The sequence below is a fragment of the Triticum aestivum genome, chromosome 2D, assembly GCF_018294505.1.
Source record: "Triticum aestivum cultivar Chinese Spring chromosome 2D, IWGSC CS RefSeq v2.1, whole genome shotgun sequence".
Taxonomy (NCBI): Eukaryota; Viridiplantae; Streptophyta; class Magnoliopsida; order Poales; family Poaceae; genus Triticum; species Triticum aestivum.
The window spans coordinates 36,148,775-36,163,767 of NC_057799.1; the positions used below are offsets into that span (position 1 = coordinate 36,148,775).

The 14,993-nt window shown below is 44.7% G+C and overlaps 1 protein-coding gene across 1 annotated transcript; it reads right to left on the minus strand.

The window, feature by feature from the left end:
• Positions 1 to 8,420: 8,420 nt before the first annotated feature.
• On the minus strand, positions 8,421 to 11,647 carry LOC123051361 (probable serine/threonine-protein kinase PBL7). Its single transcript, XM_044474224.1, has 5 exons — positions 11,420 to 11,647; positions 10,692 to 10,939; positions 10,148 to 10,337; positions 9,659 to 10,050; positions 8,421 to 9,056 (listed from the first exon to the last, which is right to left on the minus strand). The coding sequence occupies exons 1-5, from the start codon at positions 11,505 to 11,507 to the stop codon at positions 8,757 to 8,759; spliced, it is 1,218 nt and encodes a 405-aa protein (XP_044330159.1). The 5' UTR covers positions 11,508 to 11,647; the 3' UTR covers positions 8,421 to 8,756.
• Positions 11,648 to 14,993: the final 3,346 nt, after the last annotated feature.

The following is a 14,993-nucleotide window of genomic DNA, read 5'->3' on the forward strand; positions in this document are numbered from 1 at the left end:
ACACAACCAAATTGCTAAAAACCAACACAATTGCGTCGAGTAGTGCAAAAAGGCCTGCAGAAAACTAAAAGTTTGCAAAAAGCGTCGTTTTTTGGTTTTTTTTTTTGCCAAAAGTACTAAACACTTGGTTAAGAGCCATTTGATGTTGAATCTGACTAGTGGATTCCGTTGTCATGGCTGACTTGGCACCAAAATCTCTCACCATTTGACTGGAAAATTGTCTTGATTTTTTCTAAGCGGTGGAAAATTATCTTGATGAAGGGCCCACCTGTCACTCTCTCACCCATACCTTCTTCCTCTTACTCCTGTTCAGCCCCCGGCCAGGAGCCCAGGTTTTTTTTTTTGAGCATCACCAGGAGCCCAGGTGGACTCGCGGGCCAGCGCAGGTTAGTTCGTTTTTCTCCTCAGTTTTCCAGGTGCCCAGGTGGACACGCAGGCCAGCGCAGGTTAGTTCGTTTTTCTCCTCAGTTTTCCATTCGTTCTTATTTTTCTTTTCTTTATTTTTTTTAGGGGTATGTTTTCGAAAATATTCTAAGTACATATATTCCAAAACCTAAATTAACTTCGAAATTTTAAAAATATGAATTTGAAAAATGTTAACACAGTGTAAAAAAATTGTTAGCATCCTTCAATAAAGTGTTTGCCACGTTTAATAAATTTTCACGTGTTTCAAAACAATGTATGGGACATTTTTAAGTAGTTTTATACAATGTAAAAATATTCGTGTGATTAAAAAACTTATCGTTTAAAAAATATTTACATAAAAATAGTTCGTGAAATTTTTACAACAATGATTATAAAAATGTAAAAGAATTCATATAGAATAAAAAATATTTTTTATCATTCAAAACAAATTCATCATATACTTGAAAATTCTTTGACACATATTCAAAATCATGTCTTCGGAAAATATTAAACATATAATTGAATTTTATTTAAACATCTATACAAAAATGTTTCAGATGTATACAAAAAATATACAATGTGTATGTTTAAAATTAGACTTTTTTTTAGAGCATAAGGGGATTTTGAGCCCCCGGTTCCATTAAAAATGAAACCACGAAGTCTTACATCACACTTCCAGCCGAAGCATGTTCCGCATCTCAGTCCAACATAAACTGGGAAACCTAAATTGCATCGGCCTCCAGCCACTCTACTTAAAACTTTATATTACATTAATGGTGAACTTCTTAAGAAATATCAACTACTCCCAGGCATCATTTCTTAAGAAATATCAACTACTCCCAGGCATCATCTCTGGTTCAACACCTCTGGGGGGAGCAACACATCCTGGCCAGATCGCCTTGTCTCGTGTGATCAGCATCAGCCTTGCCATCTTGATCTGCTCCACGACATCGCTCTTCATCTTCTTGAGCGACTGAGTCGGCGAGCCAGGCATCTCCAGAGGGGTGACTGGGCTTGATGTAGCTCGAACAACTTTCTTCGACGGTATATCCAGTGCCCGGGTAGTGTTCTGCTTCCAAAGATCCTCACCCGTTTTCAGTGACAGATTAGCGAGCTTAGAGGTTTGGGAGACACCTTCAGTGTCAACTTCACCATCATTCACCCCACTGTCAACTGAAAAGGGGCTGCGAGAATGCTGGATATCCAGCATGAGATTTGCTGAAGCTTCTCCAGCGACTCCCCTTTGTACAGGATCATCCATCTTTTGAGCGTCCTCCAGACTTGCCACCATATCTGCTTCAAGTCAGACCAGACAGCGTTATTAAACACATGGTTGTTTCTAGTTTTCCATATGCTCCACAAGACACAAGCCACAAAAGCATTCATAGCTGTGTGTTTTTTGTTAGCCGACCAAAACCTGGCAATGGGTAGATAATTTGCACCTAAATCAATAGAGAAGAAATTTGATATATCGCTCCAGATTTTCCTGGCAACCACACAACCAAAGAACAAGTGATCAACCGTTTCTTGTTCTAGACAGAAAACACATTCCGGGGGTTTTTCAATTCCCCTCTTGAGCAAGTTATTTTTGGTCATCAGCTTGTTGTGTGCTAGTAGCCACAGGAAGACCTGCACTCTGGGTGGTATTACCAAAGACCATATGGAGGGGATATAAACAGGTGTTACACCCCTAAAATTGATAATAGCATAGAGAGAGCTAGAGGTGTAAATCCCTTTTGATTCATACTGCCAAATCATAGCATCATCCTCATCAGAGAGGGGAGTCTGCTTAATGATCTGTTCAAGACAGTACCAATCCTCCATCATAGCAGTGGTAAACACTCTCCTAAAAGTTAACTTGATATTCTCCCCATCCCAAATCTCAGACACTGTTACACATTGTTGGTGGCAGATAGAGTACAAATGCCAGAATTGCACAGAGAGGGGTGAGGTCCCAAACCAGATATCCTCCCAAAATCTGATTTTCGTCCCACTCCCAATTTTCCATCTATAGCCAAACTTCAAAGCTTTTGCAGCCCACGTCACACCTTGCCAAAAGTTTGAGGCTGCTTGTGGTCTGCTAGCAAAGATATTGGGGGCATTCCTATATACTTATTATCTACAATGGTCTTCCAGATTTTCCCATTGTCTTGAGAATATCTCTTAACCCAGCTCCCAAGTAAGCAAAGATTTACATCTATGATATTTGGCACCCCTAAGCCTCCATGTTCTTTTTTCATGCAGACCAAGTGCCAGTTAGCTAGGTGAAGTTTCCTATTCCCCTCAAAATCACTCCACAAACAATGTGCCAACTGACTATTAATTAAGTCTAAGGCCCATTTTGGGAATCTAAAGAAGGATAATAGATAGACTGGAATACTTGCTAAACAAGCTTTGATCAGAGTAAGCCTAGCTGAGTAAGAAAGTAACTTCCCTCTCCACCCAGCCATCCTTTTCATGATTTTATCTATAAGTGGTTGGATGTCCTCCCTTCTCAGTTTATCATAGTGTAATGGGATCCCTAGGTATTTTATGGGAAAAGTACCTACAGTACACCCAAAGATCTCAGTAAAGGTTGCTACCTCTCCCTCATCTTCACCTAGATGGATCAGCTCACTTTTAGAATAGTTAATTCCCATGCCTGAGACTTTTTCAAAACAGGTTAGGATTTTTTTAAGATTAGCTGCTTTTGTCTTATCTTCATCCATGAACAGGATGGTGTCATCTGCATATTGCATGCAGATGACCCCCCCCTGAATGAGATCAGAACCCAGCCCTCTAATCAAACTATGAGAGGATGCTTTAGCAAGCATTCTTGTCAATACATCTACAACAAGATTAAAAAGTAGAGGTGAAGCAGGGTCTCCCTGCCTTAATCCTTTGTTAGTTACAAAGAAGTTGCTCTCCACTCCATTTACTTTAACACCCACAGACCCCATATGAGTGATCTGATGGATCCAATTAATCCAAACAGGACCAAAATTCCTCTTATGAAGGATTTCCATCAGAAAGTCCAAATTAACTTTATCAAATGCCTTCTCATAATCTAGCTTAAGCACCAGACCTGGGTTATCAGAGTGGTAAGTGGAGTGCAAGACCTCATGGGCAGTCACCACACTTTCCAGAATGAATCTCCCTTTTATGAAGGCTGACTGATTATTAGAAGTTAGGAAATTCATAATAACAGCAAGCCTATTGGTTAGTACTTTGGTGAAGACCTTAAAGATGCAGTTTAACAAGCTAATTGGCCTAAACTTTTTCATACTGGTGGCATCTTCCTCTTTTGGAATAAGAGTAATCATGGCAAAATTGAGCCTGTAGATGTCTAAATTACCAGCATGAAAATCCTTAAACATTGCCATTACATCCTTTTTGATGACCTCCCAAAATTCTTGGAGGAATAGGAAAGAGAGACCATCTGGTCCAGGGGCCCCATCAGAGTAGGAACCAAATATGGCCTCTCTCACCTCTTCCTCAATAAATGGTGCTTGAAGAGCTTCATTTTTGTCATTTGAGATTTTCTCCTCTGAGGAGAAGAAATCTTGACTTAGAGTGAAGCCCTGTCTATCTTCTTTTTTAAACAAATCTTTATAGAAATCAGAAGCTATTTTCAACATCTCATTGATGTCAGATGTGGTGCCATCTGGCCCCTCTAAAGCATGAATCAGGGTCTTCCTTCTCCTTTGATTAGCTACAACATTAAAATACTTAGTATTCCTATCTCCCTCGAGGATTTCCTTATCTCTAGATCTCTGCCTAGCCTTTGTTTCTTCCTTCAGCCAGATGGCATGAAGTTCCTTAAGGATGTTCTGCATCGTATTATTTTCCACATCACACAGATGTGTAGTTTCATATTTAATATCTAGCATATCAAATTCTGCAGTGAGCTCATTCTTCTTTTTCCTAATACTAGCCTCTAAGTTCTTACTCCAGCCTCTAGAGAATCTTCTAAACCTTCTTACTTTTTCCTGCCACACATCTATAGGTTTAGTCATCTTAACTGGAGCAGCCCAGTTTTTAGCAAGTAGCTCTTTGAGATCTTGGTGTAAAAGCCACCATTTTTCAAACTTATAGCTAGATGCTCTAGGGTATAAAATTAGACATAAAAGCATATATTTGGGAAAACTTTAATCATGTATTTGAAAGAAGCTAACTGTGTATAAAAAAGTGTTCCTGATGTATAGGAAAAATGTATAATGTGTACGAAAAAATTAAACATGTGTTGGAAACAAAGAAAAAGGAAAAAAATAACAAAACCTAAAAAGGAAATAAACTGAATAAAACCAGTAATTAAAAAAACACCGAACCCAAAAGAAAAAAGTTAAAACCAACACATAAAACCAAAAAAGGGGGAAAAAAGGAAACCTGAACCGGATAAACAAACAAAAAAAATCAAAGGTTTAAGATCCTTTATTGGGCTGGCCGAGTAACACCTCGATGCAAAAAATACTTGAGGCATGAGCAGCCACCATCTCGACGATATAAGCGAGATGGGAGCTCCCATTGAACACTCATCGTGTCCAACAACGGCATGACACATAGGGCGCTCCCTATTGGGCCGGCCCATGTAGTACTTGAGCACTATAGCGGACTGGAGAATATTTGAAAGCACGGAATTTGTGAACAAATTTTGAAAACAATATTTATTTTAAGTTCTGAAAAATATTTGAACCAAGGACTTTTTTAAAATCTTTAATTTTTTTTAGAATTTTTCAATTTTTGGAAAATAACAAAAAAAAGAAATGAACAAAAAACAAAAAAGGGAAACCCAGAAAACCTAGTAAAAATAACACAAAGAACTCAAAAAGAATACCGGTTCACAAACCTTCTAGTAAGTTCCCAAAACAGGCCGGGAACTTTCCATAAGGATCCCAAAATCGGATCATGTACTATGTTTTCTTCTACAAATGAGCCGACCCACATGATCGACACAACACAACATATAGAATACTGGGATAATACCCCGTACGTTGTTGCAGGAGTTGGCTGATATATTTTTTGGTGAAGTTGAAACGTGAATATTTGATTGTATAGATGTAAAATATTTTATGGGATATAATGTAATATTTTTCACATGCACGGTTGCATATTTTGGTTGATCATTTGCCATGCATGGTAGCATCTTGAGGTGGCCCTATTTACATGCATGAATCGTTGAAAACCAACACCGAAAAAAGGGAAAGAAAAAAGGAAAAACAGAAAACCAAAAAATGAACGGAAAACGAAGGTATAGCATACCTTTTTGGACCAGCCTAGTAACACATCGACGCGAAAAACCCTTGAGGCAAGAGCAACTACCATATCACTATAAGCAAGATATAGCTCCCGCGTTCCCTCCAAAACAACTTAAGGCACTGTGGCGTGTTTCTGACTATGATACCGTTGACTAAGGTTTACTACGCGGTTGCTAAATCGTGATGGGTTATATTTACTTTATAATTTGTTGTGAAAAAACTAGACATACAATAAATAGACAATGTGGGTCAAAATAACTGCTAAAATTAACAAAAACGGATTGGATTGGAGTGAGAAAATGAGATTACTAGAATCCATCACAGCACTAAAGGTTAAGAAGGCTTAGGAGGTTCATTCAGCATGTCCATGAATTATTTTTCTTTTTTCGTGAATACGCAAAGCGTGCGTATCTTTTCATTGACAGAGGAAACATAATGAGTACATGAAAGGGTACGCACAAACGCATACATGAGAAGGCGTGTGCATGAAACTCGGAGCAGAGAGACAAGAGATGCTTAGCCCGAATAGAAGAAAAACACAGCTAAACCCACCAAGCCTGAAAGAGGGCCAGGCCGAACCGGCATGACGTCAAACATCTCTGAAGCCAACACCGAGGATGCCACGAGCAACCAAGATAGCGCTTTCCAGAATGGGAGCGGCGACATCATCGATCTGAAGAAGCGGATTAAAGATTTTTCCAGGTGCTCGAGGAGGGCCACAAGTAAAGGCCATGGCAGCGTCTGCAAGAGAGGAAACAAACACCCGCGAGTGTCGCCGCTGCCAATGCCAACAATTTGAGCAGGGATTACACCCTGGCCTGAGTCCAAGCAATCTCATTCCCGCCAAATCAGGGTCCAGAGATGAGGAAGTCAGTTTGTTGGTCGAGACCACCACCTCAAAAGGGGAGGAGGAGGGTGGGTGCCGCCACTGCGCGATAGGGACAAAGCTGCTCCGTCCATACTAGGGCACAATGCGCCTTTGCCGATAGGCCCTCTGGCGGCGGCGATGCGGGGGGGGGGGGGGGGGGGGGGGGGCAAAGGATGGACCCTTCCAACGACAGCTAGGGTTTCAACACGGTAATGCAGAGGACCAACGGCGAGGAGCTCCCACTGGGCACATGCATGCGAGTGTGGCGTTCAGAGGCTGGGCTCCAGGGAGCCCGTTTTGCCAAAGAAATGATCAAAATATACTTAAAAGTTTTAAAAAGTATCAATTTTTTTATACAAATACAGATGCACGTTCGTCAAGTATGTAAAAAGCTTCATCGGGTAATTCGATTATTTGCATGCTACACAAAAAAGATAAATACCCAGCCCTAAAACAACAAAGATAGAGCCCATTTTACTTTGTGTATTTATCTTTTTTGTATACATTACATGTGAACATATATGTTCATGAATTTTTACACGTGTATGCTACAAATATACATCTATGTATATACTCCCTCCGTTCCTAAATATTTGTCTTTTTAGAGATTTCAAATAGACTATCACATACGGATGTATATAGACATATTTTAGAGTGTAGATTCACTCATTTTGCTCCGTATGTGGTCGCTTGTTGAAATCTCTAGAAAGACAAATATTTAGAAACGGAGGGAGTACATTCTTTCAGATCTTTTTAATATGCGGACATAGTATTCTCACTGGAAAACAAACGTACCCTTACTCTCTCATTTCCTTGTTTACCAACTTATTTACGAGATTTTAACTGAAAGCACGTGTTGCTCGTCTCAGCTCGCCCATGAACTGCTGCAGGCGGCCTTTGGTTTTTGGCCGGACACGTTTGTTTCGGTGACACAATCTAGTGAGGAGTGAGTGCACCTGGTGCCCACCGACGACCGCTCTGAGCATCAGCATGCATCCAGATTCATACAGGTACGCGGCTGCTTTTCACTTTCGGCCGGTAACAGGTGAGCGCTGTGTTCACACACATTTTTGTAGCTCATCTACTAGTGCCATCTATGGATACATGCATCTGCCAAAGCCGACCACACAATCATAATCCGATTCTATTGCGTTGCATTGACCATCGCATCACCTACCTTCATAGTACATTATTATTATGCGTTATGTACTTTTCTGCTGTCGTCTAGTACACGTGGTGATGTGTGTGAGATGCTTCGTGTCTTACCAATCGGTCAAATCACATCGGCACTACTTTTGTTCCCAAAAGATGATGTAGCGCCATGTCGACTCTGAGTCTAATGTCGATCGTGAACATGATTAACAAAATGCAGATTCACGTTGGCAAGAAGATTTTGGTGATGTAAATTTTATTCAGATGAGGTTTCCAATGGTATACCCCCTCCATTCCTAAATGCAAGTCCTTTTAGATATTTCAATATGAACTACATATAAAGCAAAATGAGTGAATCTACATATAAAGCTTTTAGTAATCTCGTTGAAATATCTAAAAACACTTGTATTTCAAAACAGAGGGAGTATATGGCACGGGTGGCCGGTAGCAAGGGCTAACGAGCCATAGCTGGTGGAGGCAAGTTCGAAACTTGATGGTTCGGGGGAGGGGGGGCAGGTTCGTCGAAGAATTTGAATGGTTCAACGGTTTGCATGGATGGCCAAGGGGCGAAGCATGGCGGGAGGAAAGTCAGGGGGGGGGGGGGGGGGGGGGAGGCGGTCGCGGGATCGCCTCTGGCCTTGCCGGGTGGAGGCAGGCGGTTCGGCCTGGATTGGCGGTTGTCAGAGGAAGAGGAAGCCACAAAATCGTTTTCAAGCGACTGACCCCTAGCCAGTCCCTTTGTTAGTCAAAGGGACATGCAATAGAACCCTCAAACCCTGGATAAAGGAGAAGCAGTTCTGTCAAATACAAGGAGAAATGGTAGTCCATAGACTGATCGAACTGTAAAGTCATGGGTGGTTACACCGACTGCCTCGTCATCTACCTAGATACATACTCTAACCGGAGAGCACATGCATGCATCATCTCTGGCACCATCTCAACCAGATAGACCAACCGATCAACATACATCACCGATTCACAATTCCCCCCCAACATGTAAACGCAAAAGCCGCCTCGCTATCCACAAAATTCCTCTTCAGCTCCATTTTGGACTCGTACCGCGACAAAATTCAGGGCTCTCCGGAAGCCGCACCGCCTCACTCGCTTCCTCCTCTTTGATGATCGGCACCGTGGTTCCGGGCTCGGGGCGGCGTGCCGGAAGCCGTCAGGCGCGACGGGCGGTGGACGCCGTGCACCTCCGGATCGTAGGGCTGGGAGGCAAGGTAGCTCAGGGCTGTGACGACGTCGCCGATCAACGGCCTCAGGGTTGGCTGTTCTTGCACGCACATTGCGGCGACGGCCAGGGCCTGGTACAGTCCCCTTGCCGGGTACCGGCCCTCCAGCGCCGGGTCTGCCATTTGGGGGAACTTCCTCCTGTCCTTGAACAAGGGACGGGCCTGAAATTGTGCACCAACAAACGTTACATCAACAGGGATTGCAAAATGCTATACGACATCTTGAGCAAAGGCTTTGGCATGTCATGACCCTCTTCATTCGATCCTATTCAACAGACTACAATAATGTCTTTTTGGGAAGGCAAACCTAGGCCAATCCAATAATGCCAAAAAAATGTAGTATGGAACTATTTCACTCTAGTACAGTAGCTCTTTAGTAACCCTACAACCGAAAAGCGTTGCCTCAGAAATTGTAAGGACGATATTTTTTGAGCTGAAGGAAAGTACAATATGTCCTTCAAAACTAGTGTAACTTCCAGAAGTGGAAAGAAATACAGAGATGACTGAAAATCAACCTCCTATGGTTCCCCTTCAGGTGATACGTAAGATTGATGCGCTAACACTCAGCTTACGCAACTTCCGAGCTAAGAGGCTGATATCTGGTGGATCTTCCAGAATAAATTAACAACCAATACTCACAAGAGGTAGCAGGTTTCACAATGTGATGCTCTCTATAGTAAAACTCCAGTAGTCTATAATGGAATGAAGAAGAATAGCAAGAAGAAACAGAAAGGACCGTAACAAAAAACAAATCGGCAGCTTACCCATGCAACAAGGTTTTGCTCCCCCGCAGCTCGAGTGTTGTCGATAGCCCTTCGCCCTGTGATGATCTCCAATAGAACAACACCATAGCTGTAAACATCCGACTTCAGAGTCAGCTGACCGGTCATAGCATACTCAGGCGCACAATACCCGTATGTACCCATCACTCTGGTGGAAACGTGTGTCTTATCGCCAACTGGGCCAAGCTTTGCCAATCCAAAGTCAGACAGTTTTGGGTGGTATCCCTCTCCGAGCAAGATGTTTGAACATTTCAAGTCCCGGTATATGACAGGAGGATTTGTTTTGTCATGCAAATGCTCCAGCCCTTTAGCTGCACCGGCAGCTATCTTCATCCGTGTATTCCAGTCAAGGCGGGGTTTATCTGGGGAAGGATCTGAATAAAATAGGATCCAGTTGTGAGTACACAAACTTAAATTATCCAATAGAAGCTGTACCAAAGCAGAAACACATTCTTTTTTTCAGCAGCATACCGTGAAGGTGGTCTTCCAAAGAACCTAGCGGCATATACTCGTAAACCAAAAGCCTCTGGTCGCCATCGGCGCAATAGCCAATAAGGTTGACCAGGTGTGGGTGGTGCAGCAAGCTCAGCATGAGGACCTCAACAAGAAACTCCCTGTTGCCTTGCAGTCCATTTCGATCGAGCTGCTTTATTGCAACAACCTATGATGATAACAAAATATTCACCATGTCAATTAGCTTCAGGAGATAGTTTGACAAATTCTTGCGCATAATTACAAAATTTACCACATGTTAATGTTATTGCTCAACAGTTGTGAATGTAAATCAACCGAGGATTAATAACAACAATCCTTGGAACCTGGATAACCCCCATTTTCTATTACTTCGACAGGGAAACCCGCAGCCTAAACCCGGTCTCGGGTTCAGGCTGTGTGACACGTTCACTAGGAGACAATTTACAAGTGCTCCACACAATCCTCCAAGTGGAAGCTTCTAAATAAACAAAGCAGTGCTAATGAACTGTGAAGCAAGAATAATTAGCAAGAACCTCCTCACCTGGTTGATGCTCTCCAGGTACCCCTTGTAGACCCGGCCGAAGCCACCCTCCCCCAGAAGGCAGTCGGCCCTGAAGCCGTTGGTCGCCGCGGCGAGCTCCCTGAAGGTGAAGGTCTGGGCCGCAATGTGGCGGTGCTCGGACCCGTTGCTGAGGACGAACTCCTTCTTGGCCTCCGACAGCGAGTCCTGCCGCGCCGCCGCCGCCGCGCTCGTCGACGACGAGGAGCATCCCGGCTTCGCTTTATTATCTGAAGAAAAAACGGAGCGCGTGCGTCAGAACCATGAGGCGAATAAAGAAGACGGGGAATTTGGGGAAAGGAGTGCAGGCGTTGTCTGGCGGCAAAAGCGGCGAGCACGCGTCGTCCCCGGCCGGAATCCCCGCACCGAGCTGCCATGTTTCGGGGGGATTCGGCGGGATACCATGATTTTGGACCGAGTTTACAACAATTCTGGAGGGGCGAACTTTTTTTTTTCCTTTTTTCTTGTGAAGAAACAGGGGAGAGGGGAACTGGGCTGCCGGGACGGCTCGTGAGCCCCGTGAACCGGGAACGGCGGCGGGGGGAGCCGGAAGCCGGAGCCACAAATTGCTCCGCGGAATCTCGGAGTGGCAGGCAGAATCGGCGAAGGACTGTGTGAATCTAGCGGAGATGAACGAATCCGCGACGGTGGGGGAGGAGAGGGCGAGGAAGAAGACGGCAAGAAAGAAGGCAGAGGTGCGGGCGGATCACCTGCGGCGGGGGGGATCTGGGGCTTCTCGGTCGGCGCCGGCGGCTTGCGCTTCTTCTTGGCGCCCAGGCAGGGGAAGCAGCAGTCCATGGCGCTTCCTGGGACCTCCTCTGGGGCGGGGTGGGGAGAGAGAGAGGGGGGAGAAGGGTGGGAGGTTTGAGTGTGCGCCGTCCGCGTTGCGCGTGCGCGTGGGGAAGAAGGAAGGCGAGGGGAGGGGAGGGGAGGGGGGAGCGAAAACGAGGAAGAAATGATTTTTGAGTTAATTGGGGGGCAGCCCTCCCTTCTCCGCCTTGGCTTCTAGAAGAACGCAACGCACAAGAGGAAGGGGGGACGGCTACTCTACGCGGCGCAAGTGTCAAACGGAAAGCAAAAGTCACGCACGCACGCACACTAGCTAGTGGCCACACCGCATTCCATGCCGGGTAAACAGTAACTTGTTCGGTGCTGCGTGGACTAGAAGGCTCGTGACTATGCTGAGCTTAAGCTTAGGGCAACTCCAGCCCGCATGCGTGTGAGAGGATGAGGATTGCGCGGGTAGGGGTTTGCGGAGGAGGAGACCGACTAACCTTTAGGTCGGAGTAGACCTCTCGGCCGCCGCGCCGCCGTGGATCGGGTAAGCGGGAGGCCGGACGGCGAGAGAGAATGCGGTCAAGCCAAGGCGGAAGCAAACGGGAGATTAGTTTTCCGCGGGTTCGCGTTGTCAGAATCTGACATGGCGGACATCCAGACTCTCCCAAACATGCCCCCGGTTAGGTGCCGGTTTGTCATCCGATGTCCGGGTCTATCTGGAAAAATCAGGTGACCCCATTGGACAACCAAAAGTGCAAACACCGTCTGGTTTGGTATGAACACTGGCCATTGATTTTGGTGATTTCTGTTGGAGTTTCCTTGGAGCAACTCTATCAACGTTGTTAAAACGTCTCAAACTCCATAATAATCGCCAATATGGAGGTGTAAGCTTAAAAATCACTCTAACAGAGTCACCATTCACATCTCAGTTGCCGTAAATTACGGAGATCCTTCCATGTGTGGCCTCCAACCTCTCCATATTTTGGGGTTATGAAGCCCTTGTTTGGAGTTCGCTCCAAACCCAATTGCCAGCGTGGGGAGGAAGTGTCGTCTTTTTCCTCCTTACGCCACATGCGAGATATGAAGCAGCGTGTCCTCTTAAGCACCACCAGCGAGGCAACGACTAGGTCTTTATGGCGTTGCCACTCCATCAGATTCTCGTGGCTGCCCGTTGAGATAGTTGCCACGTGATAGCATGTCCTGGCTTGCGTGAGAGCTGACCTGGAGGATTTGTGTGAGAAGGCCGGGAGTACTCTGCTAGAGTTGCTGTTATAGCAGGCATACTACCCCAAAAGTACTATACATACGCTTGGTAAAAATCATGAAGGCTACTTCGGGCGTGAGCAAAATCGGAGTTATATAGATGTTCTGCATAAATCATCTACAACGTGAGACCCACTTGTCATTGAGGGATTGTCTCCCTTTCTTCTAGCGTCGGCTTGGAGCTACGCGAGGCATAGATTTCGGCAATGTGATATCAATTTCGATGAAGGGTCGCATCGTGGCTACCAATGAGCGGACATAGTCGTCAGCCATTGACATGAGGAGGAGCTCAGGAGCGTGGCGAGGCGACACCCTCTTTTTGTCAGAGCTTCTTGGCCTCCTTCTCGCCCCAACGGGAGGAGTCGGTCGCGTCGTCACCCTATCATCATCGAAGCTTCGTAGCTCATCCTCTTTCCAGATTGGTGTCACCTCCCTCTAGTCGCCCTCCTTCTAGGTTGGCGCCACCTTGCTCCGATCATCCTCCTTCAAGATCGATGCCACCTCGCTATTGTCCTCCTCCCAGGCTAGGGTATCCGCAGTGTTGGGCAGTAGGAGAAGTGGTGTGGGCAATCACAGTGATCGAGGCGGGGGGGGGGGGGCTGGGAGGGATCGGAAGGGAGGAGGAGCTCAATTTCGATGGCTATTGCGTCAGCCGGCTAGTGTGGTTCAAAGTCAGCTTGAAATTTCATTGATGGCACCGTTTTTGGATGGAGTGAGCTCCGAAAATTTCCTAGGAGAATGCAATATGGAGGTTGGAGGCAAATATGGAGTGTGCGAAAAAAATAGCGATAGAGGCCGCTATGGCGAATCTGCTACACTAGGAGTATATAACAATTCTGCTAGAGGTGTTCTTAAAGCGCACGTCTTGTTTTGGCGTGACCATGTCTCTTCTTGATAGCGTGAACTGCAAACTCTCTTGAAAATGCAATGAAATTCAAGTGGGGACAATATACAAAGAGAAGATTGATGCAACAGAAAAAATGCATAAAAACACAAAGTCTTTCTACAGCATCGCCACAAGACTAGTAAATACGTGCCATGCATGCATGTTGATACAGTATTAGGGGTACATAAATTGCATGTTGATATTGAGTAGGATATCAATTACGTGTTAATTACGAAGATAGTGTAAACCTTGATATTTGATATAATATTAATTGCATGATAAACATGTTGAAAGCTCACCATTGAAGCAATATACTCTTTGGATTGGTATGGTTTGATGGCAGAGATTTGTAAGATCTGCCCTTTTTGATCTTTGTATATTGGTATATAGATATATATAGATAATTGCATGTGGGTTGCAATGGAGTAATACAAATTCTTTAGTAGGTTGAATGTGAGTTACCAGCCCATATTAATGTACTTGTATAGAATAGAAGATTTTATCTTATAATCACTTATTGGCTTACTAAAGGAAAAAAAAACTTACATCTTTTTTAAATATGAGAGAATTTCTATGGTCAAAACGCCTTTCTACCAACCGTTATCATGCAATTTTTAATACTATAAAACTCATGAAAGTCTTCCAATAAAAGAGGTATAAGCATTTTTCTTGTTACTCATTTTTTATCATGTGACTTCCCTCATAGCTTTGAAATGACTATGAAACCCGTGGAAAATACTACCATGTTAAAGCAAGAAACTGAAAAGCCAGAGGCTCTTAGCCGAACGTAATGAATATTTCCAATAGTTTCATGAGATTTCCAATAGACTTTCTTCCCCCTCTCATGGAAACACAGTCTAGTAGATTCATCTTTATTCCTCCCCGTGATCTTTGTCGGCGAGCTCATGGATTTGCTCCACTCCGTCAGCTGCTCCGATTACCAGAGGCGGGGAGAGGAATTCTGGTGCCTCTGCTCCGGGTAGTATATAAGTTAGGGTTTCCAGTCCTTGTAGGGGTGGCGCTCGGGACGGATGCTAGTGCTTCTATTTTTAGTCGGTCTTTTGGGCACCGGTTCTCTTCAAGTTCGTCCACTAGGACATATTAGATGGAGCTTCGATGTAGAATTTTGCCAGCTCCTTGGGTTAGGGTTTCTTGTCGTGCATAAGTGGCGGCAGGATTTCATTTTATATTCTTTGGATCCATTCAAGTGTTCAATAACTACAGCTCCATGGCGATGGTCCTTAGAGGCACGTGCGCGAGGAATTCCCGGTTGTCATCGACAAGGTCGGGTCAGCTCTGTTATGAGAGCGGCGACAAGGCCACGTCGGCGGCTCGTCCTATTAGCAACGGTGGTTGTT

What these genes read in the sequence shown, in the direction of transcription:
- LOC123051361 (XM_044474224.1), bottom strand. Translation starts at nt 11,507, where the DNA reads ATGGACTGCTGCTTCCCCTGCCTGGGCGCCAAGAAGAAGCGCAAGCCG. An exon ending in ACCTGGAGAGCATCAACCAG is followed by an intron (nt 10,338 to 10,691) that starts GTGAGGAGGTTC and finishes TTATCATCATAG; the next exon opens with GTTGTTGCAATAAAGCAGCT. An exon ending in TTTGGAAGACCACCTTCACG is followed by an intron (nt 10,051 to 10,147) that starts GTATGCTGCTGA and finishes TATTTTATTCAG; the next exon opens with ATCCTTCCCCAGATAAACCC.